At 43.5% G+C, this 24,731-nt stretch overlaps 1 protein-coding gene across 1 annotated transcript in view; it reads left to right on the top strand.

Annotated features, from left to right (window-relative positions):
* Nucleotides 1–24,601, top strand: part of LOC308319352 (glypican-1-like) — a 45,328-nt gene extending 20,727 nt beyond the window's left edge. Inside the window, exons 2-10 of the mRNA XM_080769383.1 lie at nucleotides 6,986–7,144; nucleotides 8,794–9,011; nucleotides 10,068–10,241; nucleotides 11,619–11,784; nucleotides 12,618–12,748; nucleotides 13,707–13,847; nucleotides 15,977–16,107; nucleotides 19,722–19,897; nucleotides 20,359–24,601. Of these exons, the coding sequence (XP_080625509.1) occupies nucleotides 6,986–7,144; nucleotides 8,794–9,011; nucleotides 10,068–10,241; nucleotides 11,619–11,784; nucleotides 12,618–12,748; nucleotides 13,707–13,847; nucleotides 15,977–16,107; nucleotides 19,722–19,897; nucleotides 20,359–20,540 (1,478 nt within the window). The 3' untranslated portion in view covers nucleotides 20,541–24,601. The remainder of the gene's footprint in view (nucleotides 1–6,985; nucleotides 7,145–8,793; nucleotides 9,012–10,067; nucleotides 10,242–11,618; nucleotides 11,785–12,617; nucleotides 12,749–13,706; nucleotides 13,848–15,976; nucleotides 16,108–19,721; nucleotides 19,898–20,358) is intronic.
* Nucleotides 24,602–24,731: the final 130 nt, after the last annotated feature.

Genomic DNA, 24,731 nt, shown 5'->3' with positions numbered 1-24,731 from the left:
AACCAACACGGCACTATCGTTCTATCATCCAATATGTAACCTTCTTTGGATTACAATAGGCTAGATGGAGCTTACATTATCACCACTGGGAAAATGTTAATATTCATAGTGTGTGCGTCTGCATGTGCCCTTGGGATGTGGATTGAGCTAAATCTATGGCGAGGCCCGAGGCAAAAGACAGCAGAAACGAGAGGATTCACGACACCTACGGTGCGGTATACTGATACTTGGAGTTTGTGTTAGAAAAATCTTGAAAGTGTGAGAAATACTGATTTTGAAGGAATTTATAGAATCGGCCCCCAGTCATAATGGGTTAAAAAAGAAACACTGAATGACTCAATGATTGACTGGCTGAATGAATACAGTTCCTAACACTATAGGCCTCAAGTAGACTTACTGTACATGTAGGAAGGTGATTGGCTGTCAGGTCATGGTGACTGACAGACGGAGCCACAGTACACACTGCTACACCTATAGGGGATCTACTCCTCCACTTCTCTAACTGCCCTTTGCTCTTCTGCTTGTATTCATCCCCCACCTTCTCTGCTCCTCTCACCACCCTCTCTGTAGCTCTGCTGCCCTCTCATGTTATCTGTTCTCCACTCTTCTGCACCACGCGGTGAGCCCTCATTCACATCCTCCTCTCCCCTTTGTTTGTGAAACCTCTGAGCCCACAGGGCACTTAAAGGCTCCCAGTCGGTTTAAAGGTCTGGCTAACGGGAGTTTCCACACTTTCTGCCGCTCTGGCTCTCTCTCTCTCTCTCTCTCTCTCTCTCTCTCTCTCTCTCTCTCTCTCTCTCCCCTCTGCTACAAACGCTTATCCACAGCAGGTTAGGAGTTCCATCATTAGGACTATTTGGACTCGAGATCTGCCTCACATGTAGCTCCTGCACTCACTTTTGCCGTCTTCTCCTGTCCGTGTGTGTGTGTGTGTGTGTGTGTGTGTGTGTGTGTGTGTGTGTGTGTGTCTATAGCACATGTTCAAGTAGTCTGCCTCGTGCGTGTGTGCGTGCATGTGTGTTTATGTGTATGTGTCTATGTCTGTGTGTGTGTTTATAGCACATGTTCAAACGTTCTGAGAGCGCCTGCACGTGCGTGCGTGTGTCTATACATGTTGCCAGTGCCACTGTGCTCACTTCTGTCTCTAGTCTACAAGCAAATTAAAAGTTTTTATAGCAGGATACCCTACTTCCATTACCTAGCAACCCAGGAATGTATTACAATGTGTCTGTCTCTGTGGCCAACAGCCTCCTCCTCTGTCTGGGTGAGCAGGAAACCCAGCGACAACATGCTAACGCTGCAACAATGTGCTGCAGCACATCTGTGCCCAGAGATGGGATAGTGATTACATCTGCCCCTGGAGCCCCGCGGAAGCATTAGGCTGCATGCGTCTATGCTATACTGTATCTGTAACCTGCCATTGATTACAATGAACGCTATACATTTGAAATGTGTCGTCTTGTTGTGATGAGTTCATTAAGGCTGAGCATCGGTCCAATACAGACACTGAATGAGACCTGAAATCTAAACGTCATGTCCTGTCCTCTCCTTACCAATGCCTTGCGACTTATTAGTAAAGATTTCGAAGGCCTCTGAATTGATATGACTCAAGCCCGTCTTGCATAAACACTCCTCCATCCAACAACCCATTGCAAAAAACAATGGGTTGCCTTGTCTAGATGTCTCAAAGCACAAACGTAGTGACTTAAGACTCACTAAGACAGGTGATGGCTGGGTGTTTCTCCTCCGCTACACTGTCTTCCTGCCTCCTCCGTTCCTCTCCATCCTCTCACGTCGTCTTCCTTTAGTATCACGTCACGCCTTCCCTTGTCTTGCTTCCAGTGTGCAGCGCAGGCTGTCACCTGCCATGTCAACACCTGGAAATCTCAAGATCTCACCTCCTCAGAAGCTCAGTGCCGCTTCAAAGTGAGAACATGATTAGAGGATTAAGTCAGAGGTACAGTAAAGATGTTTGGCTGCTGAAGAGACGAGAGAATGCTGGCCGCACGCTCCAGTGATCATAGCCAGCTCAACTACAAAGATCCCGACACTCCTGCACTTTAGAACAAAACAAACCCGACCCGAGAGGGACTTTTTATTTTCTTCCAAAAAACATGAATAATTCTGTACTTCCTACCCGTGACCTAAGTTAGATGGCCGTATTGTGCTTTGCCCCCCTTGCTGTTGTTTTGTAAGGGTGGTCTCAGACAGTATCTATCTACATGCCCACTGGTTTTGTAGTGGATGGTAAGTTTAATAAAGGGATGATTCAAGGAGGAAATGGAGTTACGCAGTGAACTAGCACATTTTTGTCTACACACATTCAGATCAGAAGTGTTAACTCTGTGTAAACTTGACCCGTAATTTGGTACATTTGTAGGCCTACTCTCTCTGAGTTCAGTTGATACCCAGATTTACTTCAGTTCACAACCCCTTTCACCTTCACCAATGGAAATTATGCTTTTTTGTGATTTATCCCTTTGCCTAAATATTTGTACAGATATGTACAAATATGTAGGCCTACCTTACAATGCATTATTGTCAATAAAAATGTCAATCAATCAATCAATCAATGAAGCGAGCAATCAAGTAAAGGAATACTAGAGCCACATGGACTAAGGGTAAGGCCTTTAGTGTGTCTGCACTGTAGACATTGTCCGTGATGTCAAATGGTGCACCAGCCTGTGGCAATGAAACATTCATGGAGCAGCGATGATGAAGGCATCCCCGCTTCTGCTCCACTTAGCATGGAGTACATATACGCACGCATGTGTGTATGGATGCACAAGGAGGACACACGCATGTGTGTATGGATGCACAAGGAGGACACACGCATGTGTGTATGGATGCACAAGGAGGACACACACACGTGTGTATGGATGCACAAGGAGGACACACGCACGTGTGTATGGATGCACAAGGAGGACACACGTGTTTGCACGCACACGTGGGAGTGGAGGCAGAGTTGGGGGTGCAGTCAGCCGTGGGGCACTTGCTGACCCCTAACCTTCCTAGACACACCCAGATACACACGCAAACACGCACGCGCGCGCAGAATGTTCCTGGGGCATCCAGTCTGTGTCAAGGGACTGATGCAGCAGACTGCTTTCTAGGCTGTCTGGCTGCCAATGTACAGTGTGTGTGTGTGTGTGTTCTGTGATTTTTGCTGTCTAAACGTGCCCACAAGTATGCGTATGCAGGTTTATCTGACCTCATGGTTCGTTATTTACACAGTGGCCATTTTGCTGTCATGTTAGACCTAAAGCTGAACTACGTAACTCTCCTGCTACATCGGATTTGAACCCGGGTCTTCTGTGCAAGTGCTGACCGTTTCACCACTGAGCCTGCCTGTTCGCTCTGGGGAGAAATAGAATTTGGACCCTCTCGTAAAATGTCTGTGTCAAACCAGAAACTAAAGGTTACTTTAGTATCTACAGTTACTAATGAGCAAATTAGTTCAAATGAGCAAAATGGTTTGCTTATGGGGCTACCCATGAGCGAACCATTTTGTGAAATGAAGATTAAAAGGACAGGATGGTGTGAACGTTTGTGTCCCACCTAGACACAAGATCTAAATGTCTGAATAGAAGAGCAGGGAGATGGTACAACCAACCACCCAAATTGTAGTAGTTATATTGTATGAACATACTCTACCGTACAAATAGCAAAATAAATTTTTATTCACAAAACAAAGTAGCAGAGCATATAGATTTGATATATTCTTTTTAAACGTTTGACAATGTTTTCTAAACTTTGAGTAATGGCCTTTTTGAGGGGCGCTAGCCCCTCCAATGGAAGGCGTTTGAAGATTACGTTATATGGCAGCCAAGCCTCTATGGACTTTGAGGATATCACAATGTTTGTTGAGAGCACTTTAGAGCCAGCCAAAAAGACTATGGACTCTAGACTTTAATGTATGTTTAGGGCTCTAAATGACGACATGACGTCATGTGGCCGATATAAATACTTTTGTTAACCTCTGTATTCTTGCGGTAGACAGACCTTGAATATTGGTCTGTCCACCAGTCCAGTCTTCATTGATCGTGCCAGACCTCTCTCGTCAGGTTATACGTATCAATAATACATTGATTTATTATACATTGTCTTGTCAAGGACCCCCGAATGTATGTTTTTGGCACGGACACCCGCATACATTTTATTCCTTCCTTCTTTTTTGGTCAAGGTTAAGGTTTGTCCAAAAAATAACCAAACTACAGGCTCACAAGTGTTTAAACTGTTTTTGCTGGGGACCCACTGGATCCCGACCCTCTATGAAAACCATAATTGAATATTTCTCTCTTCAGCCCTGCGGGTGCGCTGCAGTGGCACCTGCACAAATTGTGGTTGCTATGCTTGCACTTGCATGCACTTGCATGCCTGGCAATGGTTTGTCTTGTGTGTAACATTAGACCATACCTATGCTCAGCCTATATAAAGAGTAAAGATGATTTTAGGAATCTACTGTTTACATGTGACCAAGAGCGCCAGAGACTGATACATAGAGAGCTAGAAAAAGGCTAGTGAGTCAGCAGCAAATACAGATAGAGGCAGAGAATTTAGAATTGAGAAAGAACAGATCATATAAGGCCAACTCCTACAGCTCTTGTCTTCTGTTCTTTAGTGGTCATAAGCCTTCCTTGTCTCAGTCCTTCAACCATAAAAACGTGAAGAGCAACCACTGTGACATCTACTGTCAAATGATGAGTGGACATCAAATGATGAATGTAGAACCCCACCCTAGCTCTGTGACCAGACAAGAAGATGCAAACGAACGAGGATCTCATCAACGGCCTACCAAGAATGTAACGTGTGCGGGAGGAGTAAAGACCTGGCTGACCTACACAGCTGACCACATCTGTAAACCATGCGACAAGAGCTTCCAACGTTTAGATCATCTGACGTTACACCAGCGTATCCACACTGGAGAAAAACCTTACCACTGTAAACAGTGTGACAAGAGTTTAATTTGTTCAGGTGACTTGAAGAAACACCAGTGTATCCATACAGGAGAAAGAACATACCACTGTAAACCGTGCAACAAGAGTTTCAGTCAGTTAGTTAACTTGAAGATACATCAGCGTATCCATACAGGAGAAAAACCTTACCACTGTAAACAGTGTGACATGGGTTTCAATGACAACAGTAATCTAAGGAGACACCAACGTATCCACACTGGAGAAAAACTTTACCACTGTAAACAGTGTGACAAGAGTTTCAATGTGAGTGGTTCTCTGAAGTTACACCAGCGTGTCCACACAGGAGAGAAACCTTACCACTGTAAAGTGTGTGACAAGAGTTTCATTGACATGGGTAGCCTAAAGAAACACCAACGTATCCACACAGGAGAAAAACCTTATCACTGTAAACTGTGTGGCAAGAGTTTCAATGACATGGGTAGTCTGAAGAAACACCATCGTGTCCACACAGGAGAAAAACCATACCACTGTAAACAGTGTGACAAGAGTTTCATTTGGTCAGGTGACTTGAAGAGACACCAGCGTATCCATACAGGAGAAAAACCATACCACTGTAAACTGTGTGACAAGAGTTTCAATGTGATTGGTACTCTGAAGAAACACCAGCGTATCCATACTGGAGAGAAACCTTACCACTGTAAACAATGTGACAAGAGTTTCGGTCAGTTAGGTCACTTGAAGTCCCACCAGCGTATACATACAGGCCGCATGTCGGACTAGCGTCTGCTCCCGTGCTTGTTAGTCTGAACAACGTGGACGAATCTATTGGGGCTAGATCAAGTCAAACCAAGACTATAGGCAGATCTGGCCCAGTATATCAACATAAATTCTGCCCACTAAGACGGACTTCCCTGGATGAATCGGAGAGAGTCCGATCGAAGACAGATCAACTGGCCCATATCAATTTAACTGGTGAAGACGTCCTGGAAATGACGTAAAGATCATCTCCATAAGGGCTGTGATCTGGCCTAGTCATGAACGTCCTGAGGGTTACCGGAGGATGTCATCATAACGTCATCATGACGTCATTTGGCTTGCTGGGATACGTATGTTTCTTTCCTCCAGCATGGACACGCGCACATTGAAACTGTATACAGTGTGACAGGGGTTTCAGATAAAATGAAGCAGCACCAGTGTTTCCTCACAATAATTCCAGCACAAGTTTACCAGCAGCTGATTATCCCATGGAAGTGGTTCCCAAACATTTTAAATGTAAGGACTCCCATAACGCTGGGAGTATAGAAATGGAACCAAAATTTGGTTCCATTATGGGTCACATTTAATGTGACCCATAATGGAAGCCTGCCTTTCAAAAGGCAGGCTGTGACTCTCTCTGTTCGGGCTGGATGCCTTCTTTTTGTTTAGCTGTTTGTTTCACACACCGACTTCAAGGTGCTCCTCCTGACCTATAAAGCCCTAAACGGACTTGATGCACACAGCTTTGAGGGGCGCTAGCCCCTCCTATGCCCAGCTTTGTGTGTTTGTGTGTACCACATAGTGGTGATTTGATTTCACGGAATCGGAATGCGATGTATGATGATGTATGTATGATGATAAGAGCGTCCCTCACTTTACACTGCAAAGGAGGAGACAGAAGCCCCGGAGACCCCCAAATCCTGACAGTTTTCTGAAAAACGTATCAGTGGTGCACCGGTGCTCAAACTTTTTCATGTCAAGGACCCACAGAATTATCTGCATTTGGCCGCGGACCCCCACCTGAAAATATGTTGTTCCAGGGATCCTCCAAAAGCAGATATTTGAGTTAAAAACGTTCACTGTGAACGAAAGATTCTATATCATATATTCATATGAGATTAAAAGATACAGTATCTACAAGCTCGTAGCGCAGCACTCGGTACCGCGCTTGTAGAGCTGCCATTTTTCAACGGCTAAAGTTTAAAATAGTGGATAAAAAAAATCTATAAGGCGACACAGATCTAAATGGGTTAAACTTGTTTTGGTATTGCTCTACTTTTACTGATTTCTTCTTCCTTCCTCCCACCATGCAGGTGAGCACCTGAGGACGTGTCCCCAGGGCCCCACGTGTTGCATCAGCAGCATGGAGGAGAACCTGGCCGGCCTCAGCGCCAAGGAGACCGAGGGCCTGATCAAGGCAGCCGGGAGGTCACTGCAGGCTTCCTTCACCGCTCTGTACAGGAGCTATGACAGTAAGATGACCTGTCTGTCTGATTCCAGGTCATTGTTGTTGACCTGGCATCCTATAGTGTATAGTCAATGTACAGAAGATTATTTTCTTTGGATATTTATATAGGTTCTTCTTGGTTTACCTATGATCCTAGATTACTATTTATGCATTTGACGTATACCATGAGTTGTTCTTGCTTATTGTAAATCGCTCTGGATTAAGAATGTCTGCTAAATGCCTAAGTTGTAAAATTGGTTTGTAATGTATGTTGTATGCTTGTGAGTGTTTCCTCATGGGTGATTGTTTGTGTGTTTCCCTGACTGCACACTTTAAACAACATGTGCAATGCTTGCTGTGTGTGTGTGTGTGTGTGTGTGTGTGTGTGTGTGTGTGTGTGTGTGTGTGTGTGTGTGTGTGTGTGTGTGTGTGTGTGTGTGTGCATGCGTGTGAGCGTGTGTACATGCATGCTCGTGGCCATCAAGGCTACCCCTGACTGAGTGCTATAATGAGAACAGAGTGAGCCAGACACAATGAAATGTGATAAGCTGAACCCCACACACACACACACACACACACACACACACACACACACACACACACACACACACACACACACACAGAGAGAGAGAGGGGTATCCCTCGGGGCAGAGGCTGGCTCAGCTAATGAGCAGTTGACCCACTGAGGAGCCAAGTCTGCAGATTATTGTACATCACACAGAGGGCGGGGCTGATCGGAGGCGAGGTATGAGAAGGAGAGAGAGACAGACAGAGAGTAAGACAGTGACAGAGAGTAAGACAGTGTCAGAGAGTAAGACAGTGACAGAGAGTAAGACAGTGTCAGAGAGTAAGACAGTGTCAGAGAGTAAGACAGTGTCAGAGAGTAAGACAGTGACAGAGAGTAAGACAGTGACAGAGAGTAAGACAGTGTCAGAGAGTAAGACAGTGACAGAGAGTAAGACAGTGTCAGAGAGTAAGACAGTGTCAGAGAGTAAGACAGTGTTAAAAAGAGAGAAGGCTCAGCTCCACAGTGTTTCATTTATTTAAAAACGTGCGTGAGACGGCGGGTACTGTTCCGCGAGAACACAAGAGAGGGAAGTGCAGGTTGGATAGAGAAGGAAAAGATGGAGGAAGGGGACGGGGTTGTATGACAGATACAGTATACAGACACACGAAATCAAAGATGGCCCCTCTCATGTCTTATATTTGTATGGGGACAAAATATATAGGGTTGAATATTACTGTAACTCCACCTGTACACACACGCACACAGAGTCGCATGCACGCACGCACACACGCACGCACAGTCACACACACACACACACACACACACACACACACACACACACGCACACACACACGCGCACACACACACACACACACACACACACACACACGCACGAGAAGAAAGAAAGAAAGAAAGAAAGAATAAATGTGGAGCACAGTAGCTGTCCATCTGGTATAGCTTAAGGCTTGGACAGTTACACCAGGTATGATTTCATATAATGAGGAATTTGTCTCAGACAGGTTGGTCTTTGAGGCAGGAAGGAAAAGTCCCCCCCTCTCTCTCTGTCTCTCTCTCTTTCTGTCTCCCTCTCCACACGCACGCATGCACGCACACAGCCCAAACACACACACACACACGCTCACTTTCGTCCGTCTGTCTCTGGTCAGCCTACTTCACAGAGCTCCACAGCCGTTCGGAGCGTTCCCTGCAGGACGTGTTGGCCCCCCTGGGGCCCCTGTACTCCCAGAACACAGGCCTCTACGCTGACCTCTACGCTGACCTGCGCCGCTACTACAGAGGCTCCGCCCTCAACCTGGACGAGACCATGTCAGAGTTCTGGGCCCGCCTCCTGGAGCGGGCCTTCAAGAACAACATCCCTCCAGATGTAAATATATACAGTATGGCTATGGGAACCCCAGGGGTCCTTGAGAGGGGTTCCAGGGGGTCCCCAGCTAAATGGGGGCTCTGTGGCCACTGGCCAAATACACATTCATTTCGGGGTCCTTGACATAGAAAAGTTTGGGAACCACTTTTGATACGTGTAGCATTCCTATTTTGGGCATTACTGGTGAAAACTTCTCCAAAATAACAGATTTCTGAGTCCATATAGGTGTTTTCGTTACCGTACAGGCGTACAACAAAGCATAAAAATAGGGCCTAAGTGGTTAAATAACACAAAATAAATTGGAATTTCAATTGCCGTTTCAGAAATGCTTAATGTTAAATATTTTATATAAGCAAGTATTATCAGCAGTTGCATCCTTTGATTCTGGTCTGTCTGTCCCGTTGTAGTTGAATGAGGAGAATTTAATGGCTGCTTAAAAATATTCCTTCTTACAATCTCCCTTGGTAAAGTTCCTATTGCGAGACGAATCACTTGCACCATAAAACTAATCCCAATGCACTAATCCCAGTGCGTTCCATGCTTAATTCCCGAACACAGAAAGTATCTACAGTATTAATTTTAATTGACTACCGGTATTCTTTTGTCCAGGTCCATGTACACTCACTTTTATTACGTTCCATTTTCAACAGACCATAAAGATTTTATGAGGCTTTTTATTTGCTGAGGTTAGTCACCCGAGATCGGATGAAGACGAGGCATTGTTTGAAAAAGTAAAAGTAGCTCAAAGTTCATTGTGATATCATTTTATCGTTCTCCACAATCGTTCTATTACATAATTACACTATCAGTCTCTAGCCTGGCTTTTACATTCATAACAGCAACCAATTCTTGTTTTGAGCCTTCTCAGAATGTGGATACAGTATATTGCTTTTCTGTAAACCAGTGGTTCTCAAAGCGGGGTCCATTTGGTTCCATAACAGTTTTCCTAGAAAAGGAAGTAGCCAATAGGTCTATTCAGGATGCTTTCCTAAATAGCAGAGAGATTATTAATTAACACGCATTAAAAATGTACTCATTATGTTCTCTGACTGACAGGTCAGCCTATCGGAAGACTACCTGGAGTGCGTTGCCAAGCAACAGGAGACCCTGCGGCCGTTGGGCGAGGTTCAGAGGGACCTCAAGGTCAAGGTGACCAGGGCTTTTGTCACCGCCAGGTCCTTTGTCCAAGGACTCACCATCAGTGGAGAGGTGGTCCGCAAGGTCTCCCAGGTCAGTGTGTTCCAGTGTGTGGGTAGGAGAGAGAGATACAGTATGCATGGAGACAGAGAGAGAGAGAGGTGTGAGAGATACTGAGTTATTAATATCAAGAAATAAAACCACCGGTATGTGAGTAAGCAAGAGGGAGTGTGCGTGCGTACATGCGTACGTATACGTGCGGTACTACTAAGGCCTGTTGAGACCGGGAAAGAGCAGACATGGTGAATGTGGGGCTGACGCTCCCTAACTGCCTGTGAATGTCTCTCCACCCAAAAAACATCATTAGAAGTGAAGCGTCAGGCTCTGTCAAGAAAGTAACCATCTCAGATATATGACTGTGTGGTCGTCCAACCATGGGTGTGACAATGTACTCAGCTCATGATGCAACTACGTCTCTACATAAAGAAATTAGATGTGTGTGTCACTGTGTGTGTGTGTGTGTGTGTGTGTGTGTGTGTGTGTGTGTGTGTGTGTGTGTGTGTGTGTGTGTGTGTGTGTGTGTGCGCGTGCATGCGCGTGGTTATTGCTCCAAGTCTCCATCCACCAATCTTTTCATATTTTAGTACCAGGCATAAGTCTTTTCTTTTGTGGCACAATGTTATTGCTTGCTGAAAATGAGGGTTTTCCTTCGCGCCTCATTTTCACATGTAAATCTGTATCATTCTCTATGAGCGCCGCCATTGTATACAACAAATCCCATTGGGTTTTACATATTCATCTATCCTCCCAACCCTCTCACTACGACCTGATGTATACTTTTGCTTTGCCAATACAAATTGACCGCTACAATAATATCAGACCCGTCTGAACTGTGTGGTGCTGTACTACTGTACTATACTGTACTGTACAAGCCCTGTACAAGCCCCCTGTACAAGTGTGTGTGTGTGTGTGTGTGTGTGTGTGTGTGTGTGTGTGTGTGTGTGTCTGTGTGTGTGTGTGTGTGTGTGTGTGTGTGTGTGTGTGTGTGTGTGTGTGTGTGTGTGTGTGTGTGTGTGCGTGTGTGCGTGTGTGCGTGTGTGTGACGCTGATCAACAGTGCCATCCAGCGGTATTGCGATGGTACTTCTATGCTCATAGACAGACAGACAGACAGACAGACAGACAGACAGACAGACAGAATGGCACGTAATGGAGTGGTTAGCATCACTCAATAATAGAGAAAATACGGGGTGCATATAGTACTGCACCCAGAAAATACATCATAACTAAATACTGAAACCAAATACAGTTTATGCATGTACTATGTGTATTATATGTAAACTCTTAATTTCCATTTTCCAGCCATTCAATTGCAAAAAGAAAGAAAATTGCAGTACAGTGCTTAAGTAAATGTACTTAGTTACCAGTGGAGATTAGCATGTAGCTAACGCTATCCTGCTTGGCCCCTCAGGTCTCTCTGAGTGAAGAGTGCGTGCGGGCTCTGATGAAGCTGGTCTACTGCCCCCACTGCCTGGGGCTGCCCGCGGTCAAGCCCTGTTCCAACTACTGCGCCAACGTCATGAAAGGCTGCCTGGCCAACCAAGCTGACCTGGACGCAGAGTGGATGAACCTCATAGGTGAGCTGATAGTGATATGGACCGCGTCTACATGGAACGTTGAATGCACTGCATTTATACCAGTGGTTTCCAAACTTTTTCATGTCAAGGAATTGACACTAATTAGCCCGCGGACCCCCCCCCCCCCCATTTGAAAACATATGCCAGGGCCCTCATAAGATTTTTACAGCTTAGCAGTGATTCTCAACCTGTTTAATTAAAGGGCCCTCAGCTTGACATGCATTAGTCTACGGAGCCATATTTCTATCTCTGGGACCCCAATGTCTATTGTATGAAATCAAAGTTAATTTCACTCTGAGAGTGTACAAATGGAACCAAATGGACCCATGGTTCCATTTGTACAACTCTCAGAGTTATAGAACCATAAGGGTCCATTTGGTTCCTAACTATTAGCTGGGGACCCCCTGGAACTCCCTCAAGGACCCCTGGGGGTCCCCGGAAGCCATGCAAGGCACACCGACCTAAATGGAAGCAGTTAGGGGTTCACTGTCTTGCTAAAGGACACTTTGACACGCTTCCAGGAGGAGCCGCCGAGCCGGGAATCGAACCGGGAACCTTCCGACTCCAAGAAGGCGGCTAGCTACCTCCTGAGCCACGGCCCCTTTTCCACCATACTATATATTACATCTGCAATGCATCTTCCAGCCTGAATAGTGACACGCCCACTTTGGTTCCCACTTCAGGGCAAGAAGAAGTATTTTTTGGTTCCAGTTCCGAACAAACTATTAGGGATCTGATCTGAACCGATCAATTTGGTTCAAAATTAGGCGTGAAAAAAGAACAGAACCGGTTTAACCCCAGGTTTAACCTCTCCTCTCCTCTCCTCCCCTCAGAGACGATGATCCAGGTTGCGTCTAGTTTCACCACAGAGCCCAGTCTGGACGTTGTGCTCTCATCCATTCCTCTTCACATCTTTGAGGCTGTACGATACCTTCACAACAACATGGACACGTTCACTGCTAAAGTAAGACTTTCATCTGTTTATGTTTTACACGTTAATTAAAAATCCCAACAGAAATGTATTATGTTATATCTCTTCTCAGCATTGTTCCTGAAGCATTGAGGGCTTCGGTGTCAGGATGTATTTAGACATTAGTCAACTCTGAAGTCAATTCTGAATTCTTTAGCCTGTTGCTCCTCCCCTAACCTAATAATACTAAGAATATATATATATATATATATATATAGTATCAGTAAATGCTTTTCCAAGCACACTCACTGGAGTGATATGTGGCTCTATAGTGACATCTAGTGGAATCTACTCAAACTCACTAATATGGACATAAACTAAACCCTGAAAACAGGTCAATACCGGGACAAGTCAATACGGTGACAAGTCAATACGGGGACAAGTCAATACGGTGACAAGTCAATACGGGGACAGGTCAATACGGGGACAGGTCAATACGGGGACAGGTCAATACGGGGACAGGTCAATACTGGGACAGGTCAATACGGGGACAGGTCAATACGGGGACAGGTCAATACGGGGACAGGGGGCAGAGCCGCAGAGCGCATGATCGGACCCCCGGACAGAATGGGCCTGCTGACTACTGCTCATACAAAGAGGCAGGGCTTGATGGTGATAGGACAGAATGGGCCTGCTGACTACTGCTCATACAAAGAGGCAGGGCTTGATGGTGATAGGACAGAATGGGCCTGCTGACTACTGCTCATACAAAGAGGCAGGGCTTGATGGTGATAGGACAGAATGGGCCTGCTGACTACTGCTCATACAAAGAGGCAGGGCTTGCAAAGTGCGACCAAGTAAACGTCATGTGACTGTGTGATCGTAATCATCTGACAGCTGGAAGGCCGAGGCCCTGGAGTCACCGCCAGATCCCCCTGACCCCTGGTCGTGAATTAGTGTCATTAATCAATTGGCTATCGTGTGTGTGTGTGTGTGTCTCTGTGTCTCCCAGGTGTACCAAACGTGTGGACCTCCAGGTGAGACGGGAGCAGGAACTCCCAACCCTGAAGAGCACAGGCGTCGCAGTAATTCACTGACTGCTGCCGCTGAGTACAAACCCACTGCCACGGCTGAGCTCAGGCTGGAGATGCAGGTCAGGGTTATGTTCATGTGTATGTCGTTGGTCAGGCTTATGTTCATGTGTATGTCGTTGGTCAGGGTTATGTTCATGTGTATGTCGTTGGTCAGGCTTATGTTCATGTGTATGTCGTTGGTCAGGGTTATGTTCATGTGTATGTCGTTGGTCAGGGTTATGTTCATGTGTATGTCGTTGGTCAGGGTTATGTTCATGTGTATGTCGTTGGTCAGGGTTATGTTCATGTGTATGTCGTTGGTCAGGGTTATGTTCATGTGTATGTCGTTGGTCAGGGTTATGTTCATGTGTATGTCGTTGGTCAGGGTTATGTTCATGTGTATGTCGTTGGTCAGGGTTATGTTCATGTGTATGTCGTTGGTCAGGGTTATGTTCATGTGTATGTCGTTGGTCAGGGTTATGTTCATGTGTATGTCGTTGGTCAGGGTTATGTTCATGTGTATGTCGTTGGTCAGGGTTATGTTCATGTGTATGTCGTTGGTCAGGGTTATGTTCATGTGTATGTCGTTGGTCAGGCTTATGTTCATGTGTATGTCGTTGGTCAGGGTTATGTTCATGTGTATGTCGTTGGTCAGGGTTATGTTCATGTGTATGTCGTTGGTCAGGGTTATGTTCATGTGTATGTCGTTGGTCAGGGTTATGTTCATGTGTATGTCGTTGGTCAGGGTTATGTTCATGTGTATGTCGTTGGTCAGGGTTATGTTCATGTGTATGTCGTTGGTCAGGGTTATGTTCATGTGTATGTCGTTGGTCAGGGTTATGTTCATGTGTATGTCGTTGGTCAGGGTTATGTTCATGTGTATGTCGTTGGTCAGGGTTATGTTCATGTGTATGTCAGGGTTATGTTCATGTGTATGTCGTTGGTCAGGGTTATGTTCATGTGTATGTCAGGGTTATGTTCATGTGTATGTCGTTGGTCAGGGTTATGTTCATGTGTATGTCAGGGTTATGTTCATGTGTATGTCGTTGGTCAGGGTTATGTTCATGTGTATGTCGTTGGTCAGGGTTATGTTCATGTGTATGTCAGGGTTATGTTCATGTGTATGTCGTTGGTCAGGGTTATGTTCATGTGTATGTCGTTGGTCAGGGTTATGTTCATGTGTATGTCGTTGGTCAGGGTTATGTTCATGTGTATGTCGTTGGTCAGGGTTATGTTCATGTGTATGTCGTTGGTCAGGGTTATGTTCATGTGTATGTCGTTGGTCAGGGTTATGTTCATGTGTATGTCGTTGGTCAGGGTTATGTTCATGTGTATGTCGTTGCTGTCTCCATCTTCTAACTTTTCATGTTTTGTTTCGTTTTTTCATAAATTAATGTCCTGCTTGATCACAGTACAGTGCCACACAAAAGAATCAAAAGCAGCAGATGTGAAAGCTCGAAACGCGATCCGAGCTTGTAAATCTTTTTTTTTCCCTTCCTATTTTAGAATTTATCTTTGAAACATTTTAACAGCACAAATCTTGTATAGGGGTCTCTGGGCCCCAAAATATTTTCAGATGGGGGTCCGTGGCCAAATACATGATTAATTTGACAATGGAAAAGTTGTGTTAACCCATTCAATCATCATGGAAGTCATGGGAGGGAAACCTTCTGAAAGCTTCATGGGCAAAGATAATCAACTTCAAAATCTAAAAGAAACGGTCAAAATGACCTCTCAGACATGCTAGTGTTAGTTAAAAAGTAGTTAACAAGCCTGGACAGCTGGGCACCTAGGCTGCTCTGATGAATTTAGATGCGTGTCACCCCTCTCTGTCCCCATTCCGTCAGTCTACTGTATATCTATCAATAAAGGCAGAAAAAGCCAAAAAATATCTTAAAAAGAAAAGAAAAAAAGTAGTTAACTATATCATCACAATCATGTTAACCACTTCATCCATTATTGTATACTTGCCTGTTCAGCAACAAAGTCTTATGCACACCTGATAGGCTCAGAGACGGGTGCTTTTGGCTCTTAAAAAATGGCTCTTCAAAATGAGCAGATCACAGTTCACAGTGCATTCACTGTTCACAGTGCCTGCCAAGCTATGAACGCGGCAATCTTTGAATATATATATATTTTGAAAGCATCGACATGATATAGCAACAGAAAACCGATGACCCTTGTCTTGTCTGTCTGTCTCCCCATGCAGGTGTCAGACCTGTCCAGTAAGCTGAGGGCGATGCAGCAGTACTGGGTCCAGCTCCCTGCGGCGCTCTGTGTCAAGTTGGCCTCAGGCAACACCAATCAAGACAAATGCTGGAATGGCATGACCAAGGCTAGGTGGGTCACACTGAACCATGCCATACACCCAGGTTATCTAGGGCAGTGGTTCCCAAACTTTTTCATGACAAGGACCCCCAAATTGACACTAATTAGCCTGCGGACCCCCATTTGAAAAGATATGCCAGAGACCCTCCATAAGAGAAGGTTTTTACGGCTCTAGCAGTGATTCTCAACCCGTTTAATTTCAAGGACCCTCAGTTTGATATAAATATACTACAGACCCCCATTTAATGGCATTTCTATCTCTGGGACCCCAATTTATATTGTAAAATCAATGTTAATTTAACTTTGAGAGTATACAAATGGAACCGTTGGGGTCCATTTGTACACTCTCAGAGTTACAGACCCATAAGGGTTCATTTGGTTCCAAACTATAATTTAGCTGGGGACCCCCTGGAACTCCCTCAAGGACCCCTGGGGGTCCCCGGACCCCACTTTGGGAACCACTGATCTAGGGCTTAAACTATCGATTATTTTCTTCCTTTTTTTTAAAAGATATTTTTGGGGCTTTTTGCCTTCATGGATAGAATAAGTGGAGACAGACATAAACAAGGACAGAAACACGGGGACTCTGGGAGTGACAAACAGCAAAGTCAGGAGACGGGACTCAAACCAACAATACACTGCATACTGTAGGAGCCTGCTAGGTGCCCAGGCCGCTAGGCCGGCCCCCAACTATTGATTATTTTCTTACTACTGAACATTCTATTGCACTGCATGGTTCTCAAACTTTTTCATGTCATTGTCAAGTATCCATGAATTGACCCCGCGGACCCCCATCTGTGAAAAGGTGTGGGGGGTAGAAGAAGAAAAAAAAGAAAAGAAAATCTAAATTATTCTAAAATGTCAAAAAATATTTTTTTCAAAAATAGCATAATGTGCAAGCTCGCAGCCCAGCTCTCCAGCACAAAGTGCTGCATCTTGCATTGGCAAGTTGCTACTGTACATAGTAGAACGTTAGAAAGTTGCTGCATTGCGTCTGACAGCTGTGAGCAAGGCTTTGATTGATTGAATACTTTATTATAACAGTTTGCAAAAAAGGTACAGAGGTACAGTTATACAATAATGCCAAAGGCAGAACAAAAAAGCCTTCAGGCCTTCAGCTTTCATAGGACCATTGTGGTCCTATGTAGGCATCAGTGGTATTGCGACAGGATAGGTCTACTTCTTTTTTAAATGTGCAGAGAAATAAATGTCAGCGCATGTTGACATGGAGCAGGGTTTCTCAACCATGTCAGCTCGAGAGACCCAAAAGTCTCTCGAGTATAGATAAATATCATGTTGCCCCGGGACCCAAACTGAATGAATCACTATAAAAAATTAAATCGTAAAAATAGCTGATCTAAAAGCTGATAATTGCGACCTGTTTGCTTCTATATCTGCTGGGTTTTTTTTTGCTATTTCTTAACAAATAAATACAATTCATGGATAATTCTTTTATACATTTCTGAAATTCCTGACGTTTTTGCGTCCCATAGAAAACCCATTGTTTGGGTTGACAGCGAACATTGACATGGATGACAGCGAACATTGTTCAGCAGAACTGTACTACTAGGTTCCTGTATCATAATGTGTGAGGCAAGTCACGGCATGCTGCAGACTCAATAGCTGGCAGGGTTTAAGGGCTGCAGCTGTATTTCTGCATGCGGCATGAACAGTGAACACCACGAGACTTTTTGATCTTGGTAAGTAATCCTGCACCTGAAGATATGCAGACGTAAATCTCCACTGTCAGGCAGACACCTGTACTGCAATGTAAGAAATACTCCGGAATTAAAAATGTACTTGAGTAAAAGTACACAAGTATCGGCATCAAAATATACTTAAAGAAGGGGTAAAAAATCTCAACAATTTTTGTATGCTACTTTTGACTCATAATGTCATTTGAAAAATTTATAAAGAAACTTTGATCAAAAAATATATATGTACTTAAAATACCAAAAGTACTCATTGTGCAGAATATCCAATTTCACCTGAAGTTCAAAAAGTAGAAAACTAAAATCGTATGTGCTTGAACTGTTGTTCAAGCACAGTTCGTTCAGTTAGTGTGCTTTTTAGCTTTTGTTTTGTCAAAAGACAGACCTTTGTATTCATCACGTGTCACTTTAATGTATTTTGTTTTGTAATAATAATCACAATCTACAAAGTAACTAGTAACTACAGTAACGTTTTAAAATTATTGTAGTGGAGTAAAAGTACAATATTTGCCTCTGATATGTAGTGGAGTAGAAGTAAAAGTGTTGGAAATTGTTGGAAAGTAAAGTAGGCTACAAATACCTCAAAATTTTACTTGAGTAAATGTACTTGTGTATGCACATGCAGTCATGGACAAGGACAAATGCCACCGTGAGCCTGTCATCGTCAACACCACACAGGAACTACACAGCTTCCATTTAGACTTGACAGATTAGATTTTACACAGATCTAATCTTCAACATATGATGCTTCCATAACAGCCCTTTAACAGGCCCTAATCCATCCTCTGGTGTAGCGTAAATGGATTACAGCAATTTGATGCCATGTTGAAATATGCAGTCTTAAACACATGTCACACGCATGAATGCACAAACATTTTCCTCGTCTTGCCACGTGAACGGATCATTGAACACATACAGTATACATACTGTATGATAGATATACTGCAGGCTATAGTGTACGTATACAGTAAACCTGATTGGCTCAAGAATTCCAAACAGTGACACTTTTTCTGAGTAGATCATGCTGAGTTTGATTGTCAAAAGACATAAAATATAGATGGAGCGCTGCTGGTTATGTGCGTGTGTGTGTGTGCTGTGTGGGGGTGCGCGTGCGTGCGTGTGTGATAGAGAGAGAGTGCGAGTTTGCTGCTGAGATAACACTGAAATATTGACAATATGTGAACGTTCCGGTTATTAACCTGCAGCCCAAATGAATAGCGGTAATGAATATAAATACAGGCGTGCGTGCGCAGTTTGCGCACCACTGTATATGTGCGGTTTCTCATGTCAGCAGAAAATAATACATTTCATTTATTCATCGCAGAATTTATGAGAGCTGCAGCACATGTTTTCTCACTGTATACCATGTTATACTATCTTTGTTGGGGCGCTTATACTCTAATTTGGGGCCCCCTGCTGGTAAAGGTCATTAAGTCAGTTTACAATTATAAAAAGATTCAGGATTCGTCAGGTTTAGTGTTACGGTGAGAGGTTAAGGTACAGTACGTAATAATTCCAGGCTTAGGGCTAGGTTGTGGTTGTGGTTAGGTTGGGCCAGACCAGTTTTCATTTCCCCCATAACATAGTAAGACAGATATAGATATATATAGATATAGTATATAGTAAATGCGGCCTGTAGTCGCAATAAATGTATTTGTTTTGCTTCTGTTTTCCTTTTGCACGACAGTATTGGTTCTCCCTACTCTTACTCTATTACCTAAACCTAACCAAACTACCCCTGAATTGACTGCCACATGGTCACTATCGTGGTCAGTAACAGGTCAGTATCATGGTCAGTATGATGTCAGTATCAAGTCATTATCATGGTCAGTATGATGTCAGTATCATGGTCAGTATCAAGTCAGTCCACAGTCAATGCATCAATCATAATGAAAACCTCTCTTTATTATTCAGATACCTTCCAGAGGTGATGGGCGATGGCTTGGCAAATCAGATCAACAACCCAGAGGTGGAGCTTGACATCACCAAGCCAGACATGACCATCCGACAACAGATCATGGAGCTGAAAATTATGAGCAACAGGTTGAAAAATGCGCTGGAGGGAAATGACGTGGATTTCCAGGATGCAAGTGGGTCTCATTTCTGTATTTTTTCAGATTTAGGTATCTTATTTGGTGTGTGTGTGTGTGTGTGTGTGTGTGTGTGTGTGTGTGTGTGTGTGTGTGTGTGTGTGTGTGCGATTGTGTTTGTTTTTGTTTAGAGAGAGACAGTATGTACGGTATGCAGTTTTAACCCATTCAAACCGGGAAAGCATCCATGTCATTTTAGATTTTAGTGTTGGCTATTCAAAAATAGCAAATATACAAGCTCACAAAACGTCAGTTTGTGCCACACTGCAAGCTTGTACGTCTGATATTGATGTACGATGATAGGAGCGCCCCTCACTTCACACGGGTGTGATTTTTTTAAACTTTAATCTCGAGTTTAAGTGTGAGAATTACTGATTTAGAATTGGCCTCAGGTCTTAATGGGTCAGAGAAGTTGTCTTGAGCCCACTATCATCTCCACCTGTCTCTGATTGGTTACATAGGTGATGACATCAGCGGATCCGGGAGCGGGATGTGCACGGCCAGTCACTGTACTCGGAGCAAATCAGGCTTGTATCCCTACCCGCCCAACAACAATCGAGTGAGAGGCACAGCCACGCCCCAGACACGCCCCTACACCCTCCTACTGCTGCTGCCTTGGGCTACCCTGCTTCTCCAGCGATGATGGACAGCTGCAGTATCCAATCAGACGTCAAGAATTGTACAGTCTGGGCTGAACCATGGGAAGGACAGAGGTGGGGATAGAGGGGGGCTGCTGGTGGAAAGGTAACTTTGCCAAAACAAAAAAAAAGCGAAAAAAAGGAAAAAAAGAGGGCATGAATGGACTACATTTTCTTTTGACCAAGAGAAGCAACAATGAACATTGACAATATTCTACGTTTGGTTTTGCTGGGTTTTAATGTGTCATTGTTTGAATGTGATCCTGGTCTTTGACTTCTGTTGAGTCCTTTCCACAAGAAGAGGAAGAAGAAAAAAGGTAATGCTGACTCATGATGGTGAAGATTTCTTTTTTTCTTTTCTTTTTTTAACACGTAAATGAGTGTCCAGTCTGTAGACAGCTGTGTGACCATGCCAACTAGGCCACGGTCATGTCAGCTCACTAAGAGATCATGTTGGGAGTGCTGACCTTAAGTGCGTTCAACAAGGTATTTGGTTTGTGGACCTACAGTCAATCAACTTTGTCAATCAACAATGTCAGCATAGTCTAATATTGGGAGTATTAACCCATTTTGACCTGAGTTCAGATTCTAAAAATGTTTTCTACATCCTGACAGTTTTCTGAAAAAGCTATGTTTCTATGTCAGTCGTTCTTCGATGAGCTTGTATCTGCTATTTTTCAATAGCTAAAGCATAACATAATGCTAACACCAAAAGGGGTTCCCGCCCAAAATGGGTTAAATGTGAGATCATTCCTTTTCTGACCTGAAGGGTGAAACATTTGATAGCTAGATAAAGTACTTTCAGGCCGAAATTTATTTAAGTAATAATATTTGAACTGGTCCACTTTTTCAAATGTGTGCCATCAGCAAATGTAATGCTTAGACCAATCTATTTGGGATGTATCTGAAACATTGCTGTTAAAATGGAGCTCCAAAAATCTATGATCTGATTCTGATCTCCACAAGCATTCCAACGGCTTCGACTTTTGTCACGTCACTTTGCATTTCAAAAACAAAAGTTTAAAAAAGTGAAGGATTCTTTTTTTTAATATATTTAATTGTGTCAAAAATGAACTTTGAAACTGTATGGAATATGAATGCACTGTTAAACTAGCACAAAATAGCTGTTTCATAATGCCCAGTATTGCAAATTGCATTTTTAATGTTGGGATAATTGCAGAAAAACTCCACAAGAAACAGCAAAAAGGACTGCTTGTTGAACGCACATCTGTGTCAGCTTATTATATGGTATGGAATCATTTCTGAGATAATGTACAGCAGGTTGAACCAAAGCACTTCGTATATTATGTCTGTTTCCTGGAGAAACCCCATACTGTACATCTCCAGCATGGACAATAATGTGTTTACTTTTTTTGTACCTGACAGCAGGCATTGTCCCCTGCTCACGGAAGACGATCCATTACCCTGAGACCAAGTTGGTAATGCAGTGTAATGTGAAAATGCATGCATGGACATTACTAGGGCAGAATCAATCTGTTTCTTTATTCCTGAAAAGTAGAGGTTTCAGTGAGAACAATGACACAACTCTACACTTTTTTTTTGCTTATACAGTTACTCGTTATCCTCAGTCTGCATCTGTATACTTACTGTATGCCATATATGATATTAGGGACCTTTGAACCACTCAAACATTTATTAGGCTTAGGCTTCATTTACACACATATAATCACACACATTGAGGCTGCATTCTCGGCGATAACTAATCTGAAATTCTTCATTGGTGCATTTTAACATTTCATACTTTTAATAATATTTTAGTCTTTCCTCGGACAGTGACACAATACCAATGGCATGTTTACGTCTTCACCCCAAGGCCTTTGTGTTCTACAAAATGCCATTTCTGACCATTTATGATGCTGCTGTGTGTACTGTACATGTACCGTGGCATCTGCCCATTAATAATATAGCTAACATATAGACCCTATACAATTAAGGTCTTCCTGCCTACAGCCCTATCCCTCTCATCACCACCTCTGTGCCTGAGTCTCCTGGTCTGTCCATTGGGACTAAACAGGGCTCTCATATGAGCCTGAGCTAAACAGGGCTAGCCAGGATTCACTCATCACCGTGTGGGTTTCAACCATAGCGCCATACGAGACTCGCCAACTTGCCTGGTTTTCAACAATAAAGCCAGGGCTTTATTATTGTGCTCGGTACATCCTGGTCCCCCACAGCACCACGCTCACCACTCCAAGATGACACAATAAAATAATTTAAGTCAAAAATATTTTTGCCTCTTCTTGTCAACATAGTGGATTTGCCTATTGTGCTGTCACGGACATCTTGTGGTTTGCGGTGGTTCCTAGCCCTGATAAGCCCTATGTGACCCGCTGGAGAAACAGAGCTATGTTTGCAGTCGTAGTCAGCACACACTACTACTACTACAACAGGAGCAGCAACAACCAGATAAGTTATAAAGGTGCATTTTGCCTAAGATATGATACATCTGATCTGTATTTTGCCTCAGTCGTCAGTGTAACAGATTCTTTAAGAGTGTACTGTGTGTGTACTAGTACAGTGTGTGTAGCTTGTTAGGAATGTGGTTGTATTGATTGGATTGTATTTGAATTGAACTCTTTGTGAGGCCCTTATTCCACTGAAAAAGATATAACTCAATATAAATTTAAATCGATTTGTTTCCATCATCTCGTTCCTTTATCATTTCGGTCAATCCAATTCAATCCTGGTTTGGTATGTTTTTTTTCCTGATCACGTCCCAGAAGACAATTTAAAATTGTTTGATATACAAATGGTCTGCAGTTCTGGCGGTGCAGTATGTGTGCAGTACAAAACAAATCAATGCCATTCTTGGTGAAACGCCCTTTAAGTTTCTGAAAGGTTTCGTCATATTGGTGTTTGATATCTGGCACAACTGAACGAAACAGAAGCTCGCACACGATGCAAAGACACACACCCATACAGTACACAGAGTTTGGTTTGCCATGTACTGAAGCTCTACGCAGATAACATTTCACTTTAAACGTATCTGTGACTGAATGAAAGCCAACCCGACTTGAGCTGAGTGTCTTGTTTGTGAACGAGGAACTGAACCATTTGTACATGTCTTTCCTCCTACAGTGTGTGTCTAGTCATGTAATACGATGGTATTAATTATAATCTATAGAAATAAATGTCAAAGGCTGGACTGGATTGTTTTCAAAGGAAAAAAAGTCCCCACCCACTATCCTGGAGCTATCGCTTTTCAGGTCCTGTAGAGTGTATATGTCAAATGGACTTTTACTGAGATTGTACAGTTTACAATTAAGGCATTTAGCAGAGATTGTACTGTGAGATCTTGTCAACATAACTTTTGGATGCCCAAAAGCCTCCATTCATTCCCATGCAGCAATCTCACTGCAAACCATCCAAAGGGACTATTAGCTCCATGAACGAGGATGACATTTGGACCCTGTATGCTGGAAACCGTGTAATACACTAATTCAATCAAAGCATTTTGTATGTTGATGCAGTGTAGAGGAAGATTGGACCTGTGTATCTAAAGAGTTGGATACGCTCACTGTACAGATGTTCTCACATCTGTACAGTGGAGCAGATAAGAGATACTGTGGCGTATCCCATTCCCAAAAATGAATACAGGTGATTGTTGTAGTGGCATCCATTGTAACGTCATGTGTAACATCCATTGATCACTGATGAATGCTTATAAAATGTTTAGGTTGCGTTCTTTTTCCCAATGATGTATGCTCTCGTGGGGCTTGCTACCATGACATTAGAGGTAAGAGGACTGCGAGTGGATGCAGTGGTCCAGTCCAAAGCCCACTATTAAAGTCGTCAGCGTGTTGATTGAGAGAGATTCGTATAGGCAATGTCTCTGTGCTGCTTGTACTTATTGGCTGTTTTCATTTTTGTTTTGTTGGTAGCCATTGTATAGAGACAATTAATAAAGCAACCTTTCAGTCCATTCATGTGCAACATGTAAACTCGTAACATCATCATCATACTAAGTTGTCTGTGTTCCTCAAATGACTCAATAAGGAAGAAGATTCGTTAATGAAAGTATCACTCAGCCATTTTTAAACTTGATCTCTATGCATTTGTTGCTGTGAATGCGAGACATGAATAAAATATATGGCAACACCGGTATACAAGCTGATGTATTTTACCACGCACCCCCATTTTAAAATATTTTGTTCCAGAAACTCCTGGGACAAAAG

The sequence above is a fragment of the Protomyctophum bolini genome, assembly GCF_963924005.1.
Source record: "Protomyctophum bolini genome assembly, chromosome: 8".
NCBI lineage: Eukaryota > Metazoa > Chordata > Actinopteri > Myctophiformes > Myctophidae > Protomyctophum > Protomyctophum bolini.
This window is presented reverse-complemented; position numbering and strand designations above follow the sequence as displayed.